Raw genomic sequence first — 27,605 nt, 5'->3', positions numbered from 1 at the left:
ATGGGACAGAGTGACGAACGTAAAACTTAAAGCAACCCACGTTTTAAAAAAAAATACCTAAATGCTACCTACTCCACTGATGCCACTGTCCAAATCGTGTTCTAAATTTAAAATACGCAGCTGAAACTGAAATAGTGTTTACATTGCTGCCTATTCACCAATTATATTTTTAACAACCGGAGTAAACGCAGAAATGTATAGATATAGCAGTCGAAGGTTATTATGGTTTCATTTGTGGCATGTGCCATATTTCGGCTTTGATTTTGTATGAGGTGCATTGTCTATATGTATAGAACGTCATTGTTTTCAACCAATAATAATATCGATATATTTTTTAATCAGTTAACTATTAACTAATATAAAATTTCAACCATTATTAGCGTCTATGCAGTGAGTGCAGTTGTAATGCGATAAGTACCGTCTACCGATGTGAAGCGTCAGAAGTGTTACCTACAGCAAGATTTTTTCGCCCTTAAACCTAATGGGGTTTTTTTTGTAATCAAGTGTACTGAAAAATTATTTAAATATTCTTAAATTATTGTATTTTGGTTCAAGCCGTTGGTCTTGTAACCAGTCTCTAAAAAAATAAAACCAACTCTCGTCTCTCTATTTCACGCTTATTTCACGGCAAGTGCAAAACTACCTACTTCAGAGTTCGGAGCAGTAAAAATATTCTTTGGTTCGGAGTTCGGACTGGTTCGGACAGACTTCGGAGCTCAGTCGTTCTGTACCTACTCGCGTTACACGGCCATATTTGTTATTGACTATTGTGATCCATTGGAATTTATTTTGTTAAAACAATTTCTGACTGAGAAGTGTTATAATAATTCAGCTTGTGATGCAGTTTTATTTCCCACATCTTAAAAATGAAAACTAAGTAAACCAATTACGTACCATTTTTGTTATCTGAGAGTATGCATAATAATTAGTGATAGTGGTATCCCTTGGTGTAATTCGCTGAAGTCCTGCAGCGAATTTTATAAATAAATATACTATTAATTTGATAAAGTGGCGGGGGCATCAAATAATAATGGAAAGTCGGGACGACCAGCAGTCCCAGTCGATGTGGGATCGCCATTACTCGATTGGGAGGAGGGTGACCACTTTAGCTTTGAAGACTCAGAACGGTTTGAAGGAGACTCTTTATGTAGTTGGAGCTCTGAACCTGAGAGCCTCTGCAATCATTGGCGAGGCTGGCGACGACCTAATATACCAAACTCGTATGGGGCGCGTCCTACGAAAAAAGCCAGTCAAGGTATTGTAACTCGGTTGATTCTTTGTTCCGCCCGTATATAGTAAATCAATTTATTAAAATAAATGCAGTGTTTAATTATTTTCCAGTAGTGAACTGGTTATTAAAATTATTGTCAAATTAAGTGATAGGCATGTTTTATTTAAAATACTTGTGATTTGGCAGTGTTTGTGTGATGTACTATATATGTAAGTATATATGTGTTGACATAAAGAACAGGTGCTCTAAAGTCATTTACCTTTGACTGAACTTTGCAGTTTAATAATATCAATGCTTGAAAGACCTTTATAGTTGTAGCATTTTCTTTGTCTCTTTCTCTTGTTTATAGTTTTTTTTTACCATTGTTCTGGTTTTCATGAATATTTGTGACCTATGACTGAATTTTCTGATTAGTAGAAATGAACAGAAATTCTATGATATTATGATAAATGGTTTAATTTATATATGTTTACTAAATTTAACTTTATTAAAAACTATCATTTAAAATACTTTGTTTTTATATGCTGAATTAGATGGAGGCTAGTTATATTCACTTGACCCAAATCAAAATGAACTATTTTTATAACATTTAAGTATGAAGGACTTACTCTTTGATAAAATATGAAAAAAAACTTATTTCTTAAATGTAATTTAACAGCTTTATAAATATTTATGATCATGGTAACTATCTTTATAAACTAAAAAACACACACACATCAGTATCTATCTACTTCTTTTAACTTGTCAAAAAGGTAATTTGTGAATTTATAATAAAATTTCAATAATAGGACATAGTTGTAGTATTATGGTTGGTTTTTAACATAAACAAAATAAAAGAAATTATTTATTTATTCTTAATGATACATCAACAGTACACACATATAACAATTACATAACACTATGTAGGAAACATACATATATATTGGGGTTGAATACATACATATACTCGTTGGGGTTATATAAATATTTTTTACTTTTGTTTTGTATACATCAATTCTAGTATACACAAAATATACCTAAACAAAACATACATTGACTCTGTGAAAGACATGGCTGGACTGGGGAGAGATGCCAGGATGGGTGTGACAATGAAGGAGGAAATAAAACTTCATTTTATACCATGTAAAAAAACACATTCACCTTAGTATTTCAAGTCTACAAAGACCATTCAAATTTGTATGCATAGAGGCAGATGAGATAGCCACACACATAATTCTGGAGTGTAGGAGTGTGATCATATACCAGGCCAAACACTTGGGGTCACTGAGTTCTCTCCCTGAGATAATGGTGACATCAGAGGTTTTATAATCTACCTTGAGGAGTTTGGAGGAGCAGGATTAGCTTAACTGCCCACTCCACCACTCAAAATAGGTGCTCCATAGTTATCAAATTGCAGACAGTAGCCCATAATTCAAGTTCTTCTTCGTCTGATTACTCTTGACAGAGCAGTTGTGGTCATGTCGAACGACAAACGATTCTACGCCAGTTAACCCAGGCTGTTGCTTCTCTGGCAGGTGTTGAGGGGAGTATTGGTTAGGGCTTTGATCTGGTCTGTCCAGCGCATAGGGGAGCGTCCTCTTGACCTACTGCCAAATTCAAATCTTTTTATTCAAAATAGGATGTGACATCACTTATGGAAAGTCAAAAACTACCACCCATTCCAAAGAGAATGTCTCAGATCTGAGAAGAATGGGCGCAACAAACTCATTACTGATAGGGCCATTAAAAAATTGTCATTTTCTAGCATTTACTTTGATAATGTTAGTTATCTCATAGTAGAAACTTGAAAAAGCTATATTGAATTTGTTGAAGTATAACAATTAACCCATGTAAAAATACGGAATAGCTACACCTTCATAGTACTTTACCACTAATTATAGGCAGACTATAGTCTATATCTGTCTTTATTTGCCAGTAATTTTGAATATAAGTAATCTCAATATTATGTTTCATTGTAAATATTATATTCCATTTTCATCAGTGCAATTGTCTCTTATTGAATGTACTTATGATTGTTCTGAATGATAAAATCAATTAATATATTTTATGTGTTAGATAAAATTAAGTTTTAAATCTTAATAAACTAAAATGGTGAATAAGTAATTAAGAACAATAATGACCTTAAAAATAAAATTGGCATATAGTTATAATTAATAATAAACCAAGAAAATTCAAAATGTTTACAATTAGACATTTTACTTATGATTGGTTAATTCGGACGTATAATGTTTCCCGTGTTTATTTGCAAGGCAGCTTGTCATTTGGAAAACTTCATTATTATCATTTTATTGACAGTGTTGTCAACGATATTGTAAACATTTTGCATATTCTTTGTTTATGCTGAGTTATAACTTTATACCAAGTATATTTGTAAGGCCGTAAGTGTTTACTTATTGTTCTTAATGAAGAGTTTTCTTCAAAAGGTTTTTTATATATCACATGCAATTAATAAAATATATAACAAAACATATGCATTTACTAAGAAATTTAATATTGTGTACATTTTTACAAAATCATTTATCAATTCTATTATTGTTTGACACATAAAAATAGAATCACATTCTTGCAGAAACATAGCATATAAACTTCTCACAATGTTGATATACACAGGTTTCCAAAGAAATAAGGCTCTGTGATGGCAGAAGCATACTCTAAACACCAAACTGTAACTTTAGGTTTATGTAAAGGCTGTTGCTTTATTTGTCTTCAGTTGCCACCCCAGTAACAAAAATTTTCCTCATTCACATATCCTCCAATGTAAAGTGGATTCTTTGTAACTAAATAATATGTTACCCATCAAGAGTAGCAGAACAAAATCTCAACTACAAATAATCTGGAACAAATTGACTTTCATGGTAGGAACTTGAGTTATTTTGCATTAATTTGATTTCGTCATTCCTAATATTGATGAATGTGCACAAAGTGGTAAATGTTGATTTACAGTGACAGAATCAATAACACCTTCATCCAATTCAATGTTTTCGTCCGTGCCATGTGTTGGTATAGGTTCTGGTCTGGGTTTAAAATTGATCCTGTAGCTTTGAACTTGGGCACGGGTAGCAAAAGACCAAGAATATATCACATATATACGACAATCGGTCCTGTGATGCCCTCATCCAACGTATTCCGGCGATCTTGACTAGATCGTCGGTCCATCTTGTGGGGGGCCTACCAACACTGCGTTTTTCGGTACGTGGTCGCCATTCGAGGACTTTACTGCCCCAACGGCCATCTGTACATCGAACTATGTGCCCTGCCCACGCCACTTCAGTTTCGCAATCATTTGGACTATGTCGGTAACTTCGGTTCTTCCTACGGATCTCCTCATTTCTGATTCGATCTCGCAGGGAAACTCTGAGCATAGCCCTCTCTATTGCTCTCTGAGCGACCATGAACTTTCTCATAAGGCCCATAGTTAGCGACCACGTCTGCGTACCGTAAGTCATCACTGACAACACACACTGGTTGAAAACCTTCGTCTTCAGACACTGTGATATTTGGGACGAGATTTTACGGAGCTTCCCGACCCAGCTTTCGCGAAATTGGGCCTGCCTAACTGGATTGTTTGTCCAAGGTAGACGTACTCCTCAAGAATTTCGAGAGTACAGTTTCCTTGACATGATCTTCGTCTTGGACCTACTCCTTGGGAAGCTGTATTGAGGCCATCGAGCATATGGCTTAAGTCTTCCATGGTCTCTAACATGATTACGATTTGGTCTGCTAATCGAAGGTGAGTGATGTATTTGCCGTTGATAATGATGCCCAGTTCGTTCCAATCCAGAAGCTTAAAGACATTTTCCAACGCAGCGGTGAATAGCGATATGACATCGCCTTGTCTGAACGGAGGATGGGCAGCAGCATCTTTCATTGCTTTCTCATAGTCCACGAACGCCAAGCATGGTGGCTGGTTATACTTTTGTGTCTTCTGTATATCCTGCCGCAGCATATGTATGTGGTCTATTGTGCCTAAAGCCTTTTCGGAATCCGGCTTGTTCGGGAGGCTGGAAGTCGTCAAGCCTGCGCACGAGACGATTCGTGATAACCCTAGAAAACAACTTACATACATGGCTCAGAAGTGACATGGGCCTATAGTTCTTCAAAAGCATTTTCTCGCCCTTTTTGAAGAACAGCACCACTATACTTCTGTGCCATGCTTGCGGCGCTTTGTTCTTTTGGTCGACATATTGAAGTCGATCTCATTTTTGGTGGCACCATCGGGGCTGATCCAAGTCCATTTGCGTTGTTCTGGCTTCATGAAGAAGGAGTTCATCATGTAGAGAGATTCTTCTTCTCATAGAGTCTTCTCCATGAAGTCAGTCAGCATCTGGCCTCGGGGGTTCCGATTTACATAACCAAATTGCCCCACTCTCAACTCATCGCCACTTCGTTTGCCCAGTTTTGCGTTGAAGTCTCTCATGATGAAGTGTGAATGTCTGTTGAGATGACTTCATACATGGCCTCCACCTCCTCGTCTGAGTGTGTCGAAATCGGAGCGTAAAACTGTATGACCTTCAACGAATACCGTTCAGTAATTCTGAGAAATAGGTACGCTACCCTAGTCGACACGGTCCCACCCTAGTTACGTTGTTGACGAGAGACTTGTGAACGAGGAAGCCGACACCTCCCTGGGACAGTTGGTCGCCCTCCCGGAAGTAGAGCATGTGTCCGGAATTTAGGATTAACTCAGATAACCCTACGACATGCCATCGTAATCTGCTCACAGCCTCTTCCAGTTCCTCCAACTTCTCGTTGGTTCGCAGTTGATTCTCAGCACCCCCTGCCCTGTCGCTTATGTGGCTGCTACCGTGGCCACCACGAGCGAGGTCGCCGGGGACTGGGGGCCGGGGCCTTATAGTGTCTGACATTTTTTTTTTCCCATAATCGCCACGCTTGGGTTGGCGATCGCAGTAGATGGTGTGCTCTTAACGAAAGATGCTGCTGCCTATCCTCCGTAGTTTGTATCCCTTAGTCGCCTCTTACAACACCCACGGGAGGAGATGGGGTGGTGCTATTCTAGTGCGACACCACACGCACTTGAAATCGTAAATATATTGTATAAAAAGTAAAAGTGACTCAAAATGCACGTCTCAATGGCAAAGGTGTGATGCTTTCTGACTAACTAACTAACTAATAAATAATACGAATTGTGTCGGTGATGAGTAGGGGGAGTATCGCGGGGCCAGGAACGTTCGTATGCGTGCCATATTCGCGAAGTGAAGTTTGCCTAGCGATTTATGATTACCAGTGAATTGTACAAACACATTTTTTTAAATAAATTCTCATGAATCTGTTTAATATTGGTAACTGATAAACTAGTGTTGTTTTGATTACTTTAAAAACACTGTGTATATGTACATATTAGTAGTATGTAGTGCTATACTACATAATTAATATATAATTTAATAATTCTATATTACTGATGTCAATGTTATATATTGGGTCTGCATTAGAAATTCCATCCTTAAGGGTTTAGGGGTGGAGGAGGCGGAAGGGATAAATACAGCCCCACCTTCAACCCCCAAACGCGGAATGGAGTTCTTTTATTTCTATTTAACTTTTTTTAGTTTGAGTTTATGTTAGTTTACTTGTAATAACTTAGAAATGAAACAAAGATTATTTTTTTAATTTAATATTTTTTTATAACTTCTATTAGTCCCAAGAAAAGTCATAACAAAATGTTGAAAAACGTTCCGTTTCACTGTCACACAATGCTTAGTTTTTTTTTAAACTTTAAAAATTACTTGTGCCAAACAACCTCCATAAAATAAAACCCATACAAACCACAAATTCTGGATGCAAATTTCCAATGCCAACCCAAATATAATAAAACTTGTGTAATATGTGATAAAAATCATCAAAATCTGCCTTAAAAAAATTAACAAATAATTTATTCATAAAAACTTTAATTTCCACAGAGAAAACAGTGTTATCATTGAGTGAATTGTCTGCAAAGTGTGTCGCCAGTCACATTCCGTTTGAATTGGTCGAACATGTATACCCACCAGTGCCAGAACAGCTTCAGTTGCAAATTGCTTTCTGGAGTTTCCCTGACAGCGAAGATGATATCAGACTGTACTCATGCCTCGCTAACGGATCAGCTGACGAGTTTCAGAAGGGGGAACATTTGTTCAGAGAAAAGGCGGTCAAAGATGTTCTACAAATTGGTAAGATTATTATACTATTCTGAAGTAACATTATTGTACTATTATGAATATAGTGCTGGTTGTAGTGCCTCTCAGAATCGTTTCAGAAAGGTTTTTGATGAATTCTGAGCAGTACTGCATTGTAATGTGTGGGGCGTATCAATTACTATCATCTGAACGCCCTGCTCGCCTCATCCCTTACATTCATAAAAAATGAATATTATTCTGTACCAGTATATAAATCAGAAAGACTCAGCTGTCTGAAGTGAAATTTTTTTGGTGAAATCTTGTGATTCATCGGTAGAAATTAAATGATTTCTTAAAAAATCAAAAGAACTTACTCTCTATCCCCCTTATTCATAATGGTCCGCTAACCTTAAACAGCCGCTAAGGAGTGTTTTTTCACATTCTGACTTATGTCAATAGAAGAAGACAAAGTGAGAATTAGCAATGCTTTAAGTTTTTTTTTTATGGAATAGGAGGACAAACGAGCGTACGGGTCACCTGGTGTTAAGTGATTACCGCCGCCCACATTCTCTTGCAACTCCAGAGGCTAACAAGAATGTTGGCAGACTATTATGAATAAGGGTCATTATACCCATGGTCTGTAAAATATCATGATTGGGTGTGTAGCTAAAGCTTCCATTATTATTATTATAAAAATAATATTATTTAGAAATGTTTATGTAATATTAAATACTATACAGAATTGTATTTTGTACTTGTAATACATTTACAATTTTAAATTTACGTGACACAAATTCTATTTTAAATTTTTATTCATCTATATGCCCCGCAGAAGATTGTTGCTATATGCCTCTCATATATACCTATTTTTAGAATAAATGTTATAATAAGTATTAAACAAATTTAATTTGAAAACAAAATTTATAAACGATGCGGGACTCGAACCCGCGATCTCTCGCGTTTCGTGCGATCGCTCTTCCACTGAGTCAACCGTTCGGGTGACGTATCGTTGATAAATCTTGTATGTCTTGTTCAACTCTCAGGTTGTGGCTTCATCTACAGGATCTATTATTCTTTACAGTTGATAACCTGCACAACACTAATATTTGCATATTCGGAAATTGACTTGAGATGTCGCCCTTTCAAATTTGTTATTTTTTAAAGTCAATTTCAAGAGATTATTAATATACAAAATAAGAATAATAGTACAAGTTTTACTTAAAAGCTAGTTAAGACTGTGCCTGAACTAGGTAAAGGTGTTTCAGGCGTAAAGAGCTGATATTGAAACTTTGAATCACAAAAAAGAGAAACTTAATAAAGTAAAAAGGTATAAATTAATCTGCAGGTTAAGTATATAAGTAAACAATGTCTTCAAGGTAATGACTATTAACTGATACAAATAAAATATTAGGTTTATTTTAACACTATTAGTAATTTGTAAAGTGATAACCCATTGGGATTAATAAATTCTGATATTAATTTCAAGAAATTTATTCCAGAAGCGATGGTTATCACTTTAAAAATAACAAATATTATATTCTCAACAATTTGTTACAACAAAAATTTATGAACGATGCGGGACTCGACGCGAGAGGTCGCGGGTACGAATCCCACATTGTTCACAAAATTTTGTTTTCAATTTTATTTGTGTAATATTATAACTATGTTTTTTTTTTAAATATAATATTATGTTATTGTTTCATAACGAGTTTTGTAACAATAAACAATGTAAGTACTCATACCAAGTATGTATTATTTTCAGGATTTCATTTATCGGCTACAGTCTACATCACAATGGCAAGGTCACAATTCAACGTGGCAGTAACATTTGATAGACAGAAGATTTCCTCATGCAACTGTACTTGCTCGTCATCTGCTCATTGGTGTTCGCATATTGTTGCTGTGTGCCTCTTCAGAATACATTTGGTATGTTATACATCTAATAATAATGTGTATTATGTACTAGGCACTCATGATTTATGAGGGGGTCTTGCTCGGAATTTATAAATGGCAACCATGATCTTTTTTGGGTTTGGTAGCCAATTGGCAAAAAATGGAACCCTTATAGATTATTCATGTCCGAAACTATAAGAACTATACTGTTGAAACTTGGTAAGTAGATGTATTTTGTGAACTGCATTAAGATTTTTACACAAAAATAGAAAAAAAAAACAAGAATTTTTGTGGGTAAATTACTATATATATATATCCAGTGTCCTGATGTTTGTTTCCATTGAACCCCTTAACCTAATAAACGGATTTTAATGGGGATTACTACCTGGAGTGCAGTTTAGTCCAACCTGACAGATAGGATAGTTTTTCTTTAGATTTGAGACCCATAATAATTTTTATTTCCAAAAATTATTTGTTTTGTATGGACATATTTTCTATGAGAGAATTTATTGACCCACTAGTTGCTAAGTTCTACTGTGAAACATTTTGACAACAGGGAGAATGTTTTAAGAAATAATTCTCGATGTTATGAAATATTATTATTCATAAAAAAACAGTATTTTATTTATTATGTACAGAACAATGTCTGTCGGGTGAGCTAGTTTTATTGTGTTTGTGTATGGATTAAACACATTTTTGAACAAAGCTCAACCATATTTTGCAATATTTAAATAATGACTCAATCAAGTAACGTTGTTTATTGACTAATACATCCATTGATTCATGTTGCATTAATTAGGACAGTTGTGGTCATAATAAACAAATTAATTACTAGTTTGTACCTACTGTGTAAACAACTAAATACTGTGTAATGATCTATGAATCATGTAATTTCTACAGGTTTCAATATTGCATTATTATAGGAATGTTATGGATACGAAATTTTGGATCTGGATGTGTTTACAGATCTAGGTACAAATATTTTTTTGTCATATAAAACTATCTCAGATTACCCATTAGTTTGGGAAAGTTTCAGTTATGGATATTAATTAGATTTTGAAAGAACTGTTATATTAAAATACGAATAGATTATGATTTGGCTTTAGTTGGTATGACTATTAGTCACATAAGTAGCTCCTTAGCAAAAATAAAGTCATCAAAGAAAAATGTATTATATAAATATTATTTATTGAATATATAATATATGTGCCCCCCTATCCAAAATTATTAGACACTTTTACGGCCGTTTTCAATAACCTATCGACAGATAGCATTGGACTATCACTAGTAATATAAATATATTTTGACATAACTATGGATAGATAAGATCTTGTCATTAAACGGTGATAGCAATATATCCGTACCTAGAGATACGTTATTGAAAACGGCCGTATATCAGATTCGGTTATGGTTACTGTTAAAAGTTTTATTTCGGATAAGTATCTGAAGCAGAAAGAAAATCATTTAATCTGCACCTTAAACCTAGTATAAAAGTAGACTTGTTTATTAAATTATATTAACATGCGGAATTGGAGTTCACCTCAGCATAATACTGACATTCCCCACAGGTGATATGATCAGCGCTGGTCTCTCTATTATTTCGGTTACGGCTATTAAGTAGGTACTGCAACAACCCTTTTATTATCATTTATTTAATTACGTAGTTGCAATTTTTATTAATAACACTAGAAGGACCTACGCATAAAAACCATGATCAGATTAGATTACAAATACCAATAATTAAAGACTTTTATGGTGCTAGTGGAAGAGGCCATGTCTATGTAAGGGCTAGGGCCCTGTTCTAGACTATGGTCTAGTCTCTGTCTATTCCATAGGAAACACAGCCGTGATTTCGTGATGATAATGATTTTAACATAACGTTATTATACAGCGTGTCGCTATGTAATAATAATAATAATTTATTTCGGATTCATCCATACATGAGACTACATCCATAATTTTGAATACAATTTGCAAACTTATTAATTAACCTATCGAGAAAAATTATAGAGCTAATTCTAAAATTGAAAGTAAATAATTTAAATTTTGAAAGAAACATTAAATACTTAATACTAGCTGACCCGACAGACGTTGTTCTGTTCATAGTAAATAAAATACAGTTTTTTATGAATTTGTCAATAATATTTCATTACAATCATCAAGAATTATTGCGTGAAACATACTCCCTGTTGTTATAATGTAACTGTTTCACAGCAGAACTGTCAAACCGTGCGTCACTAAATTATCTCATAGAAAATATGTCCATACAAAACAAATATTGAAAATAAAAATAATTATGGGTCCCAAATCGAAATAAAAACTATCCTATCTCTCAAGTTGGACCAAACTGCACTCCATGGAGTAATCCCCATTAAAATCCGTTCCTTAACTTAGGAGTCCATCACGGACAAACAACGTGTCACATATTAAGATTTAGGAAACAAAATTAAAATCACCCTTACGTGGTCGCATAAGTGCTACGCAACTACTACGCTAGCTCGGGGCTACTAGATTTCTTACAGGTTGTTCCGAAATGATATTATGATTGATTTATTTGTGTGAATTATGTATTTTATTTTTGAATGTTTTATTTATGATACCTAGTTCTACCCGTGTGTATGTTTAATATCGCCATTGTAGCGTCACACTTTATATTAACAATTGTCAACATAAATAATTTCTTTCAGCCCACGCAAGTTTGCCTCAGAGCTCCAGTGTCGGAGTCTCTCCAGAGATTACGGAGAGATCAATTGCAAAAGTTCGCACAATACCTCATATCCGAGTTGCCGAGACAGGTTCTGCCGACAGCTCAAAAGATACTGGACGAACTATTGTCGGCGCAACCTAACCAGATTAACACGACCTGTGGGGCACCCGACCCGACAGCCGGCGCTTCGGCCTACGAGTACACCTCATGGTTCCTAGACGAGAAGACCCTGCATAATAACATTAATAAGATATTGGTCAAGTTTTGTGTACCGACACCAATTGTCTTCAGGTAAAGCATTTTTTGGTAATTATATTAGTTATTTATGCAACTGTTGTGTAATAAAGGGTATTAAAACACTGATTAGTATAGAATAGTATCACATGAGTGTTTTAATACCTAATTATCAACAGTTTCATACAAGACTTTTATCTACACCCATAATATGAATCCTCTATAAAAGATTCTGAAACGGTTAGATAGAACTGCTAACATTAAAAAAAGCCAGTCCTAGTAACCATTACTTGCATCATCGGAACGGGTGTTGTAATGTTGTACTGAATTTCATTACAACACTCGTTTGGATGATGTAATGGTTATTAGAACATGAGGTGTTTTAATGTTAATAATGGCAATAAGCTGTTTTAGAATATTTAATAGAGGATTTAAAGAATGGGTATAGATAAACACATTTACTGAGTGATTTACTCCCCGCGTACAGTCAAAGTTCTTCACTTATGTAAAAAAACAATCACAAATGTAAAAAATAACAGTGGTAATCACTACTATTTGTGCTTATACAAATGATATATACAGTTAGAGATTTTCTTTGTTCGTTTATAACGTTATATATATACTGTGTGTTTTTTTCATTAAGTAAAAGAAGTTTTAAATTTTCACTAATACTAATAGTGAAATTAAGTCATTCAATAAATTTGTCAGCCTTTTTGGTTTCGTAGGTTTGACGATCCATCACAAATCCCTAAGATCTCGGCATGCATCAAAGCAAAAACTACATTTGACCGTCTGTGAGTGTGAATGTATTTTGGGAACTAACTGGGCGGGAGAATTGTAATATTAAAACACGACGGACCCGTTGGTCGCGCAGGTGTAAATGTTTGACAATCGACCAATGGGTTGCGGGTTCGATTCCCGCTGGAGTATTTAACAACGTTTTGCTCTACGTCTGGGTGTTTAGCATTGTTTTGTCCTTTTTCAGGTGATGGGAATGTAGAAGTTCGGTGGTTAGGATAATTTGTATTATAAGAGGCTACAAAAAATAATATTCCGCCCTGTATCCAGGTTGATATGAAAGGATATCGTAAAGGCGCCATCTTGCAAGACCGGCAACGCTCTTGTGAATCCTCTGATCATAGATAACTAATACCTCTATATATTCTCTTGCTGTTAGACAACCGATTAAAACAGGCCAGGAATATTAGTTTAGTGTGCGTACCAAGCTACATCTTACACTCGTGATTTGTATGTCACTATGTGTTAGTGTGTGTGTGAATTGCTTGGAATAGAGGTCAGTTCTAAACTCAATTTTTTTCGACGTTTTCACAGCTGTCATAGACTATAAATTATCTAAGTCTCTGATGTTATTATTACAACAGATGAGCTTTTAGCTTGGTTGTCCTTTTTTCTACAAAAATGCTCTCAAGAAAAGCAAATTTATTTGTCAGTATATAATTTTTCATGTCTTCATTGATGAGATGATCATATTATTATGTCAATAAGTGAGCCTCTAACTCGAACGAAAATGTAAAAAATATGGTCATGGTTGAACAGTAAACCTGTCTTGAATAATTAATTATGTCATAATATAACATAATATTGCAAGTTTTCAAGATACTTTTAAAGTTGGCACGCTGGAGAAAGCTAAATCTTCTCCGTATTTCCCCTTCCCCAACAAAAAAATATTTTTTTCCCACCTCGATGAAAAGCTCACTTTTAGTCCCGTACGTGGGAGAAAAGTGGCCGATTCTCTCCCGGCTAGACGACTTTTGTCCGTCGTACCAGGGACTAAAACCGAGCTTGTCATCCAGGTGGGAAAAAAATATTTTTTTTGTCCTTTTTACTTTTTCCGAATACCGTATGGGGAAGATTGTAAGTACACTTCACTTTGTACCTTAAAGGTGCGTACAGACCTGTGAAACATGAAATGTAACATTCTACCTTTAATTGCATGTTCGCTGCAACCGTGATAAAGAGATAGATGTTTTTAAGGGAACTTTTACCAAGCATCAAATTTAAAAACTCACCTTTTCTTTGTTTTAAATTAGATTGTAGAATATTATATTGACTGATAATTATTTTTCGAAAATTATAATCGATGCTATTTTTTATAGTGACGTGAACTATCTGAGTACAAGCGCGCCCCCGGCGGCTGCAGAGTGGTCGTCCCTCCTGCGGCCTCTGAGGGGTCGCGAGCCCGAGGGAATGTGGAACCTGCTGTCCATAGTGCGCGAGATGTTCAAACGAAGCGACAGGAACGCTATCCCACTGCTGGAGATCATAACTGAGGAGGTCATGGCTTGTGAACAGGTGCTTACCCAAGTTCATATCATTCTGGTATGAGTGCACTAAATATTATAAAAAATGCTGGGAGAGTTTCTTGCGCCGCTTCTTCCCTCTTAGAGCGCCATTTGTGTCCGTGTGGGAGGCTCCTTTGCACAAGATGCCGGCTAGATGATGGGTACCAAAACGGCCGTTTCTGCCTGAAGCAGTAATGTGTAAGCATCACTGTCGTTTGGTCTGAAGGACGCCGTAGCTTGTGAAATTTCTGGGCAACAATAAAAAATTGCCTGTACAATAGGCTCCGTCAGAATATCTATTTTTTTATTTTTCTTTTTGAGTAATTACATCTAGAAAGTTTCTTAGTTAAGTTAGACAAAAAAATACCTCCAAAAATTGAGCTTTATATCTTGAAAATTGAGCTGGAGCACGGGGTGTTAATATAACGAATAGGAAAATCAGAAAAAAAAAATTTTTTTCGACAATTTACAATAAAAATAAAGAAAAAATGTTTTTTTCAATGCATTTTAAATGGGAGGTTTTTTTTGTCTAACAAAGAAATTTTTAAAAATTTACTCTGACGCAGTCTACTGTACAAGTTATTATTGGTTACATCACTATAGTGAAACACAAAATAGGCTGATTTTTGAAAACTGAAGCGCAACGGGAGCTGCCATTAATTAATTATATGTGGAAGAAGACAGATCTGCAGTATTCATCATCATCATCAGCCAGAAAAGGTCACTACCCAAAGATTTCCACGACGATGGGTCCTGCGCTGCCCTCATCCAACGTATTCGCGCCGATCTTGTTGGGTCCTACCAACACTGCGTCTTCCGGTACGTGGTCGCCATTCGAGGACTTTACTGCCCCAACGGCCATCTGTCCGTCGAACTATGTGCCCTGGCCACTGCCACTATTATTGAATGATAACAATTTTGTAGATAATAGTCTGGTGGTACACGACGAAGGCGGCATTAGTTGCCTGGGGCGGAGGCACCGGGGGCAAGCATGGGGGCAACGGGGGCAACTCTGCAGCACAACACGCGTGCTCCTCACTGTGTGATGAGGTTTGTTGTATACCGTATTTTTATTTCAATAATTATTATTTTAGTTAGAGAAATAGTTATGTGCATATGTTTAGTAATCTCATCTTTTTACCAATAGGAGGCTCCTTTACACAGGATGCCGGCTAGATTATGGGTACTGCAACGGCACCTATTTCTGCGGTGAAGCAGTTGTGTATAAACATTATTGTGTTTCGGTCTGAAGGGCGCCGTAGCTAGTGAAATTACTGGGGAAAGAGACTTAACATCTTATGTCTTAAGGTGACGAGCGCAATTGTAGTGCCGCTCAGAATTTTGGGGTTTTCAAGATTCCTGAGCGGCACTGCATTGTAATGGGCAGAGCGTATCAATTACAATCAGCTGAATGTCCTGCTCGTCTCGTCCCTTATTTTCATAAAAAAATCATAAAAATACTTATTTAACTTTAAAATATTCTCTTAAAATTATCTAAGAGACTAAGCAAAACAAGCGAATTATATGCTGTTGGGTTATTTCTGAAATTTTAACTATTATAAAGACAAGTTACATAATTGTAAGCTAGCCATCAAGACTGAATGTAGAAACATTAAAAAAAAAAAGTTAATATTAATTGTCCAATCAACTGCCTAAGTAAAAATTGAAATTTAGTTTAGTACGAAACGTGCAGTCATTTGACTTAAGTTTGAAATAGTAGTAATAACAGTATCGCGATTGGCCACAAAGTATAATCCGGCTAAGTTTGAAAGCGAACAGATGCTTATCATGTAGTGGATTTACAAGATTATAGCCGTCATTTGCCAATCTGTCAATTACTGCACGTTTCATACGATCGAGTGAATCGCTTTTTTCTTAGAGAGTTTCGCTAGGCTGGGTTATGCACATAAGTAAAATATGGCAGATCTTACTTTATTTGCGTCCTACACATGCTATAAGTAAAGGAAAATAAAACAATTTACCAAACCGTTTATTTTTCATCTATAATTATTATTTTTATAAATTATAATCTAATATCGCAGGTGGTTGTTCTCTGGAGATTGGCTGCTCTAAACCCTGGACTCGCGCCACACGAGAGAGACACACTACATGAACAGTTTGCTCAATGGCATATGAAAGTTCTAGACAGGGTGCGTATAAGTTTTGGAATATGAATGTTTCAATAATAGTTAATAAGGGGATCATCGTGTAGACCCATACTTGACAATATCGGGAAAGAGATCTTCCAACTGAGCTAACCGTTCGAGTGACGTATCGTCATAAAATCTTGCATGCGTTGTGTTGGCGCAACTAGAACACCTGCATGACCGGTTCTCGCGTCAATCGACCACACTGCACCGTACAATCGTAGCGGCGACACGACCCGAGATTTTATAATTAAGCGAAATAGTATATATTAAATTCCTTACATATTATTAGTAGTAGGTAATAATAAATTCAGTTCGAGTACTATCCTGAAGTTTTAATATCAAGAGAGCTTAGTTGAGGAGTACACCGAACACGTTGTTACGACCCATTGCCGACGATAATCATCCATCCTGAGGAATTTAATACATAAAAGGTGCCTCTTTTTTTCCATTTTTTTGAGAATGACACTGTAAATTTATATTAGGCATGAAGAACAATGTTTTTAATTATAAATAAATAATAAAAAATAGTGTGTGTGTATGCACGCAAGAAGTTATACTTCTTTGTTCTTACGAACAAAAAATCATTAAAATGATTTATTACTCGTGCTATTCTACGTTTTTAGAAAGAACAATTTTGTAAAAATCTTGCAAAGATGGAGTTATGGTCGGACGATCATAAAAGGTCTTTTTAAAAATTATTATTAATTACACAAAAAACTAATTACAATAATATTAAATTATGTGTTACTTAAAACAAGACTGGAGCGAAAGTGTACAATAAAAATATTAAATTAGAGACAGTCGAAGTTCAGCGTCAGAGTCTATTCACTTGTTCAATCTGCAACTCAGCTCTTTCATACCGATGGGGAGGTGGCTTGGTAACGATGGCTTTGACATTTAATTATTAAATGACGAATACGGCTGTATGGGCTTGAACCCTTTGCCTATACTAATAATAGACGAAGAAACCCAAAAAAAATTACTAATGACGCACACGTCAAAAAAGTTTAGGAACCAACTTCACCCCGTTACTTTTGTGCTACAGTGATGCGCGCGCATCTTAAAATTTCACTCTCATCATTATTCCATAAATTATTAAATACTAACTTATATCAATATGCAATAATAGGTCTCTTAGGTCTCAGAGATTGCAGAGTGTGTAGATTCTACAACACTTGAGGTACGTCAGCTCACTGCCTAAGATTTAATAAGATTCGTGAAAGGAATCAATCTCCCATATAGCCAAATGGTTAGTGACCCTGACTACTAAGCTAGAGATCCCGGGTTCTAATCCCGGTAGGTGCAATCATTTATATAATGAATATGGATGTTTGTTTCCGAGTCATGGATGTTTGTATGTATTTATGTATGTTTAAGTAAGTTTATTGTATTATATATGTCGTTGTCTTGTACCCATAGTACAGCCTATGCCTAGTTTGGGGCAAGATAATTTGTGTAAAAGTGTGTCAATATTAATATTAACCTATTATCCTATTAATATTATAAATGTGAAAGTTTGTATGTCTGGATGTATGTTTGAACTTCTTTAACGCAAACACTACTGAATGGAAATTGATGAAACTTTGCAATAATATAGCTTACACACCAGAATAACATATAGGCTATAATTTATAAAAATATTGTGTGAATTATCTATACATTTAAATAAAATTGGAGTGTCTGTTTGTAATATTGAAATAACCGATTTTTACTAAATGTATATTATGAATATGTATACGGTACATACATCAAAATAACATTTTTTACAATTTTTGTCTGACTGTCTGTTTGTTCCGGCTTATCCGGCGACTTATTGGCAGGTAGCTGATGTAATAAGGAGTAACTTAGGCTACTTTTATTTTAGGAAAATAAAGCACTGTCCAAGATACGGTCTAACTCTAAAAATAATTTATATGGCAAAACAACGTTTGCCGGGTCAGCTAGTATTATATAATTTTAGCAGTGAGCTATAGTTAACAGTGGCTATCACATTGGTCGCAGTGAAACAGGACTGCACTGAACTGGACCAAAGTCACTTTACAAACAATAACAATAATATGTCAATATACAATAACAATTCGTTATTCCAGGTGGCCAAGAATCGTAACAACCACATTAACACGCCACACCCTCGTCACCGATCTCACTCGCACCCGCCGTATATCAACGGGATAAGCGAGAACGAAGTGTTCCCCGGCTTCAACCCTGCCATGGAGGCCTGCTTCCTCGAGTGGGACGACTACCAAGTGCCCGGAGTCACGTACACCAAGGATCTTAACCCGCTCTATCACAGTCCGTTCACAATATTCCGACATTCGGATAAGCAGAGTGATAATGTTCATCAGGTAATTAATCAGTGGTAAATGCGGGTAGCATCAAAAAAGAAACAATAGAACAGGATGGATTTTTTTTATGATAAAAAGTTCTGAGACGAGAAAGTAGTTAACTTGATGGTAAGTGGTACGACCTATCCCCACTACTAGTGCATTAGTTCAAATTCAAATATTTTTGTATTCAAAAATAAATCCTAATATAAAATCAGTTTCAATCAGTGGGTTTCAGTGCTTGATTTTCAATAAGTTTTTTTGGTATTCTTTATGAAAATAAGGGACGAGACGAACAGGACGTTCAGCTGATGGTAATTGATACGCCCTGCCCATTACAATGCTGTGTCGCTCAGGATTCTTGAAAAAAACAAATATTCTGAGCTGCACTACAAATCACCTTGAGACATGAGATGTTAAGTCTCATTTGCCCAGTAATTTCACTAGCTACGGCGCCCTTCAGACCGAAACATAGTAATGTTTACATATTACTACTTCACGGCAGAAATGGGCGCCGTTATGGTACCCATAATCTAGCTGACATCCTATGCAAAGGAGCGGAGCCTCCCACTGGTAATATGGTTGTAATATTGAACTTCGAACGTGAACTGGTGTGAAATATGGGGAAACGGTATTTTTTTAGGTGAACTCATCACAAGCAGTACTCAACAATGAGATGTCGCTCAGCTACAGACTAACAAACCCGGATTTATCAATACAAGGACTTCGGACACTTTTAGTTAGGGGTCGCATCATAGTAGATATGGCAATACCAGGACCTTCAAACCAGGTAAAATCAATATACATATTATAATATGCACATTTTTTTTATTATCAGATGAATATTATATATTAGATATATTATAATCGAGATTCTATGTAGAATTAGAGATCATAAATACGCAGTCAGTTTTTTTTGTACGTAGGTATGTAAAATTTCGTTTCATTTTAAAGTAACTGTCTAATGTCTTATATTTTTAGTCACAGCTTAATTACTAGACCTATTTAGATGAAATATCGGAACGGATACATCTTGGGAAAGAACATGAGCTAATTTTTTTAAATTATTTCGTATAGCCCTGGCTTAATATAAGCTTGTACCGTGTAGCTTGTTCCTTCTAGAAGTCATAATTATTCTAATCTGCATTTTATTTAACAAATGCACGTGTTCAATAGTGCAATGTTTGGTATCCTTTATTTTTATCATTTATACCAAAATGGAAGCAGTTTTTTTATGACAGTAAGGGAGGAGACGATCAGGACGCTCACCGTGTGGTAGTTGATACGCCATGCCCATTACAATTCAGTGCCACTCTGGATACTTAAGAAAAACAAAAATTCTGAGTGGCACTACTATTGCTCTCGTCACCTTGAGACATAAAATGTTAAGTCTCATTTGTCCAGTAATTTCACTAGCTACGGCGCGCTTCAGATCGAAACACAATAATGCTTACATATTACTGCTTCCCGGCAGAAATTGGCGCCGTTGTGGTACCTACCCATAATCTAGCTGGCATGCTCTGCAAAGGAGCCTCCCACTGTAAAAAAAAATGGTTGTGTGTAAAGTCGGTTTACTGACGATAGTTGAACGTGACAACGTCTTAAGAAAATACTGATGGAATGGTAGCATTTTTCTAAAGAAAATTTTAATTTCATTTGTTTAATAGATTTGTATGTATATAGAGAAGGAGGTAATTGGAAATCACAATGAAATTGATCAAGTTAGATTTATTTGTACGCATAAATACAATTATGTCAATTTTTTTTTACAATTTAATAGTTTTTACAAGTATAAATGTGCGTTGAGCAATTGTTTTACAACTTTTAAACATGTGTAATATTTAATTTCTTACAATCTGTGTTATTCTGATGTCGAACGCTGCCGAACGCAAAGGCCGATTGTGCTTCTTTGTCGCTCGTTCCGCGCTCTCGCTTGCACTTCAAGCCTTACATGGAACGCCTCAGAGCGAGGTAACGCCGCATGAGTCATGTTTTTTCGTGCGTGCAGCCGGCTCTATCGAATTATAAGACGTTGTCACGTCAAAAAGGTTAGTTGCTTATTAACAGCTTTTGTTCTAATATCATGTATTATCTTTAAAGCCATGCAGTTCACGAGAGGCGATGAATCAATCTAACCGTGGTGCCGGACCCAGTGATGGCAACCACTCCAGTGTCTCCTCCGAGGGTAAGCATGAATCATTTTCACTACATAAATTATTATTGAGTTTAAATCAATGCAGAATTGTATTGGACGTTTATGAGGGGTGTTCAAAAAGTAGTGAGAATGAGATGCAAACGAAAAAAAAAAGAAATACGCCAATTGGTTAGATTAAAAATAACTAGATAAATTTGGCCTTCACATAACACAGTGCATCTTTTTTTATTAAAAACATAATGTATCTTTCAAGTAAAACATATTATATGTATTGAATTTGATTGTTTTGTGCAATGGCCAAGACAGTCTGTTTATTTAAAAAATAATTTTTGTTTTTCAATATTGATAACCATATCAAGTGACCACACTATAAGATGTTTTTCGGTTAACTAATTACGTTATGACTTAAAGCGGGGATTAGACAGGGTCAGTAACTGAATTCGATTTCGAGACAAGTCAGCGCTGACCCGAAAAATACCCAATGTAAACTGATTTGAAGTCAGTACAGCGGTGGGAAGTCAGCGCTGACTTTAATATTCGCAGACGAATATTTTGAGGTCAGTCGGCGTCCCTGGCACCCGCGACCGTAATTTAGTATCTTAAGTAAATAAATACTTTTACCATAAAACCAATATATATATCTACCCCTAAATGCACCCCTTTTCATCATGGATGTCGGCAGTGTCGGTGCCGATACTGACTTGTGACCGTGTATTAACCTTGAACCAAACCATTAAGTGGGGACTAAATAAATTTACCGACTTGGTATTACGTGGATCTCACAACTTACGATTGTTTTTTTACAAGTTATGTTTGTGATAGAGTTTAATTTATTTTTGTGGATAGTTTTACTTTTATCCTTTCAATCAATCAATTTCAACTTTATACAATGCCTACTTGCTAACTGAAGATTCAGGCCTCTAGTTTTATCCACAGCGAAGTTGTCGAAAATGGCCTGAACTGCTATAAGAATAAGAACGGTACGGCCGTGCCGCATGTATTTGCTCGACTTGGTCATACACATTCAGATGAAAACAATAAAACTTTACATATTTTAATTAATACGATATTTTTTTTAAAAAAGTTTTTTAATCATTGCAAATTTGGATTTAGGCTTCTGCGAGAACGAAGAGGAGATGCAAGCGAGCGTTGCAGAGGGTGAAGGGGTGGAGGGGGTCGAGTCGGGTGACGTCGGAGACACGGACTCTCAGGACTCCAGCTCGCCCGTGGTGTCGTCGGACGACGCGCGGCCGCTCAGGGACGACGTGTCCGACGACGACTGTCAGCTGTACTTCTACGACACGGCCGCGGCCAGGCGCTTGGCGGCTGACGCACCCGCCGCAGTGAGTGCGGTCAGTTATTTCATTTTTTATTTATGTAGAAGGGGTTGGTCATTATTATTATTACTATAAATGCAATTTGGGCAGCGTTACCCCTTACAATTCAAAATAAGTAATGCCCACTCGAACTTGATCTCTGGCTTTTATATAGGGCACGACCGTCTACCGTGATGATGCTACCAACTGTTAGTTGGCGCTGTTGTAGTGCCAACTAACTTACACGAATCAAGTTAAATAAAGATTATATGCTGTTCTAGTTATTTCTAATCATAGTGATAATATTATACTATACTTTCCGAGTCAGCTGAGAGATCAGAGCTGGCGGTCGGAGTGCCAATTTTTGAAATTGAGATATTATCACTGTCGCTGTCAACTGGTGGGATTTGGTTAGTGTGACCCCCCTCGACCGCCGTTTCAGCCTCCTCACTGTCAAGCATACCTATCGCGATCTCTGTTAGTCCCTGAAAACCCCTCTGCACTGAACGCATGTTTTCATGTGAGTGTTTAAGGACGCTTTTACCTCCCACAATGGATTTTAGTTCGTACTTATTATTATCGAGCACTTTTGTTATTACAAAGGGACCACGGAATTTTCTAGCCAACTTTGTTTGATTTCGCTCACTACATTTTATGAAAAAGTAATCTCCAGTTGAAAAAGGTGTAACTCGCACCCTACCACTATCAAAACGCTGGGCTTCGGCCGCAGCCGCATTTTGGATTCGGCTAGCTGCGTTATCTCGGATAACGTCTAGATTGGCACGTTCTGGTGAGTCTACATTCAGTGCTACCCTAACTAATCCCAACAATTGTGAAACCAGTAATTCGATACCGTGTGCTATTTAATGCTGACTGAACATTGCTAAGTTCGTCACGACATACTTTGTTCGCTTCATTGTTCTTTCTATGATGGTGAGCAGACTTTTCAAGGTGCGCATAACGCGTTCGACTTGCCCATGATCCATGATGCTCTAGATGATCCAGTTGCTATTAAGTGTAGTTCAATGTTGTACTCCTTACAGAAATCTTTAAAGTTCGAGCTAATATAACATCTCCCTTGATCAGCTATTATTATTTTAGGTGCCACAACAGCCTTTTTTAACACTCTAACCGCGCAGGCAGCATGCGAAGACTGGGTGTACTCTAATAAAACGTATTTTACGAACCCATCTATTATTGAATATTACTGAAGCATATTCCTTGCGGTCGCTTTTCCCGCTCAGTTTCCCTGTGAAGTCTTTGTGGACAGTGTGCCAAGGTCCTGAAATTTTAGGGATGGGATGCAGACGTAGCTGCTGAACACCCGAAGGGTCTTTTGAAGCCGTGCACACTATGCAGGAGTTAACGCACTTTCGAACGTTCTTTGCCATCTGCGGGAACCAATACTTTTCAGAAATTTTGTCAAGTGTCTTCGTATCCTAGGTGTTGGATTTCGCAGTACACATGGTTAATAAGAGTCCAGATGAGAGATCGTGGAACGATAAGTAACCATGAAGTGATTTTATTACGCTTGACTTTCCTATATAGAATGCCGTCCCGAACGTCATACGTGTGAGACGTAGCCTCGGGAAATTCACTATTAGAACACTTGGTTATAAGGTCTGCACTCTCAGGGTCTCTTTTTTGTTCAACTTGAAGCCAGCTGTCATGAAGCTCTACTAAATTTATAACTCTACGCGATGCTAAGTTGACTCAACAGTATTAGACAAACTGACAAATAGCCGGCGTGCTCCATACTGCGCCCTTCTTTATAGACTACATCGGAGTCATAAGCCTGCAGATATGCCCACCATCGGTGAATACGTGGATAGAGGTCAATTTTCGCTTTAGGCGCTTTCAAGGAGTGACAGTCAGTGAAAACCGTGAAGCATTGGACATACAGATAGAGGCGAAAGTTCTCGACAGCACGCACCACGGCTAATCAGTTCATAAGAATGATATCTAGATTTGGTTATCAGTGGTGCGGCGGCTAAAATAGGCTACATCACGGGGTAAATTGTTAACTCACTGGATTAAAACGGCTCCATAACCGTCTGAGCTTGCGTCAGTATGGAGTTCTATTGGAACTTCGGGGTTGAAGATCCTCAGAACGGGCCCTGAGATTAAAATACCGATAATTTTTTTATGAACTTCGCGGTGTTTGTCAGACCATGTGATAGGCCCTTTAATTTAGTGAGGGGGTACAGAGGTCCGGCTAGCGTTGCAAAATTAGGAATGAGCCTTCCAAAGTATGAAGCCAAACCGAGAAATTGCCTGACTTGAGTAGCAGTGGTTGGAGATGGCGCATCCACAAGAGTGGAATCTTATGTGGATTTGGTCTAACTTCACCCGCTCGAATAACATATCCGAGATAATTAATTTCTTTTTTTTTAAGAACTTACATTAAATTAAATTGTTACTGCTCATTTCGACACGAACACCCTGGTCGAGAACATCCCTTCCTATAATAATCGCTTACAAAATGGCATCATCAGGGACAACGTGAAACGTAATTGAAAAGGGTATATCTTCGATAGTACCGGTTACTAAGAATTTGTTTCGTGCATTTAACAACATTTCCGCCGATCCCCATTAAATAAACCGTGTTAGTGCAATAAGTACCAAAAAGCTTCTCGGCACAGGTAATTTTTACCAAGGAGCAGGCCGATCCGCTATCTAAAAGAAATATAAACGTCTCACCAGATAACGTCGATAGCATACCATAGACCTCTCGCCGTGCTCCGCATGCAAACGTGGACGTCCTTGCGCGTGGCCAGCTCCGCTCTAGACTTCTTCTCGGGGTAAACGCTGCTGATGTGTCCCCTTTTTCCGCTGGTGAAACTGGTCACAATTATCTCTATTTGTTTCTTCAACGGCTTCATACTGTCGCGACCCTTGCGACACTCATCCATCTTGTGGCCTCGATTTCCGCAGAAGCGACAGCTCCCGGCGAATTGATTGTCTATTAAGCGGGGTCGCTTAATACCACACTCGTGTGAGTTGGCTTCTTCTAGGCGTCTCTTAAGTGAAATGCCGCCAAGTATTCTACAAAGCCTGGGCCCTTGTAGAAATAACGTGTGTATTTAATTCAATTTTCCATTTTCATATCAGTGAATCTTTTTGTGATAACACAGAAATAGTCAGTCCAATGATAACGTCTTTGATAACATCAAAATTTGGCACCCGTTCAATGAGATTCCACAGCCTCATTGCAGCTTCAGTCGCGGTTTCGCGAGTCTCTGTTTGAAATTTTATTATATCATCAAAATAATATTGCATAAGCATCGAGCGTCGAAATCTGGCTAGCAAGATCTCTTTAACGTGCAGCCAAGTTAAATCAGTGATGCTCAATTTTGTCAAGCATTTGGTACTCCGGCGTCTGTTCTCGATGGGCCGGTGTGTCATTACTGATCTCCTCAATAGTAAGCCCTCGATATCCCACTTCTGATAAGGGCACATTAGGGTTTCCTTGTGAAGTATCCATTATTTACGTGGGTAGGCGGGCGAGGAGATCAAGGGCTTTGTTATAATAAAAGTACGGGGTAGATCTACAATCACTTTTTATAACAGACGTTCCACCTGAACACGTGGGGCTCGTGCGCAACCTCTTTACACTCTTGTTCCTCAATCCAAACTGACCCTAGAGAAATTAAACACTGCCTTATATACCCTGTAATGGTCGCCGCCCCAGTATCCGGTGTTACGTCATCTGTCAATGTTGGCAACATTCGACTAACTAACCTAACTACTACTAACTAATTAAATTGCGCCGTCATATAGTAAAATTTGAATTAACCACAAACAAACCTGAAATTCCATAAAATTAAACACAAACTTAAAATTACAAAGCAAAGGACGGTCGTTAAATATATTTCACGAATATTCATTTACAAAGTAACATTTATATTGTCACATTAAGCATCTTGTAAAAATAAAAAACATTTTAAACAAACATCACTTCACTTACTTTTTATATTTAAACTAATTGACTTTACTTAGTGAGAGTTTGTAACGGAATCTTTGAACATGATTTTGACCCCCTGCAAGACGTCGGATTAACTCGAAATTTGGCATACTTATTAAGGACTGATGACAATTAAATATAACAAAAAAAAATAATAGTTTAAAAAACTAAAAAAGGAGTGCTTTTCAGGATATTATCAAACTAACCTTTCTACTCATACCTGTTCATAAAATATTAATAACTATTGATACCATGCACGCCGCGCTTTTTTTTTACAAAAAAACATTTTTACTTACACTATTTGTAATCCAAATTTATAAAGATTTATTTTCTATTTTTAGTGGGATTTTCTATAAAAGCTTTTTAAACTATTATTGAAGTAAAACTTCTTTAGGCGTGACTTGGGGGTAACTCAGGATATTTTTGGAAGTAACGTTAGTTCTTCCGGCAGAAAAAAGTCAATTGAAATAATTTCTAACCATTTTAATTTAATGGTTTAAAAAATTGTTTCAAATTGCTCAGTAATATTTGTTCATTTATGACTATTTTGTAATCAATAATAAATAAAAGTTCTCAGACTGACGTTTGCGACATTCGTTAATTTTTCTTCGTCCATCGGACAGGCAAAGGTCCGAGCCCATAGAGCCATATTCGGTAATATTCAATAACAACGTTATATTGATATGCGTGATATTAATAATTTAATTATTTTTATTCAATTATTTATTAATAACACGGCTTTAATTAATGTAAGTATTTATTTAATGGTATAGATTAAATCTTCTTGTCTTTCAACTTTTTAAGAATTTTTGTTATTTTAAAATTTAAAATTTTGTTATTTTATACTGGATGTCCTAGAATGGGTGGGACAAATAAGGGCAAACGAAAAACCATATTTTGTCTATCAGCTTTCAGATAAGCAAAAAAAAGTATTCATATGTGTCTGTTAATTACCTAAAGTTAATTATAATTAAGTTTTACTTCAATCGTGCGTAAAGATTGTCTTTATTTGATTTGATTTGTTATTTGTAGGGGTGCAGCAGCGCGGCAGCCGGCAGCGGTGCGGGCTGGGAGTGCGGGTGGGAGGTGCAGTTCGCGCGCGCCGAGGGGCTGCACGCGCACGGACACGCGCGCGACGCCTGCGCGCTCGGGGCCCGGCTGGCGCGCGACCTGCTGGCCACGCCCCCGCCGCTACTGGGTGGGCAGCCAGTATACTAG

The 27,605-nt window shown here is 36.9% G+C and overlaps 1 protein-coding gene across 1 annotated transcript; it reads left to right on the top strand.

Moving 5' to 3' along the window:
* Positions 1–27,605, top strand: LOC126967333 (zinc finger SWIM domain-containing protein 8 homolog). The gene is made up of 13 exons (XM_050811792.1): positions 1–19; positions 998–1,255; positions 7,147–7,395; positions 9,104–9,267; positions 11,922–12,232; positions 14,293–14,488; positions 15,403–15,528; positions 16,521–16,628; positions 18,719–18,973; positions 19,596–19,742; positions 21,053–21,137; positions 22,221–22,459; positions 27,420–27,605. Exons 1-13 carry the CDS (start codon positions 1–3, stop codon positions 27,603–27,605), a joined length of 2,343 nt encoding a protein of 780 aa, XP_050667749.1.

This window comes from Leptidea sinapis, chromosome 12, assembly GCF_905404315.1.
Source record: "Leptidea sinapis chromosome 12, ilLepSina1.1, whole genome shotgun sequence".
NCBI classification, from domain to species: domain Eukaryota; kingdom Metazoa; phylum Arthropoda; class Insecta; order Lepidoptera; family Pieridae; genus Leptidea; species Leptidea sinapis.
The sequence above is the reverse complement of the archived record's forward strand: the minus strand, read 5'-3'. Positions and strand labels throughout refer to the sequence as shown.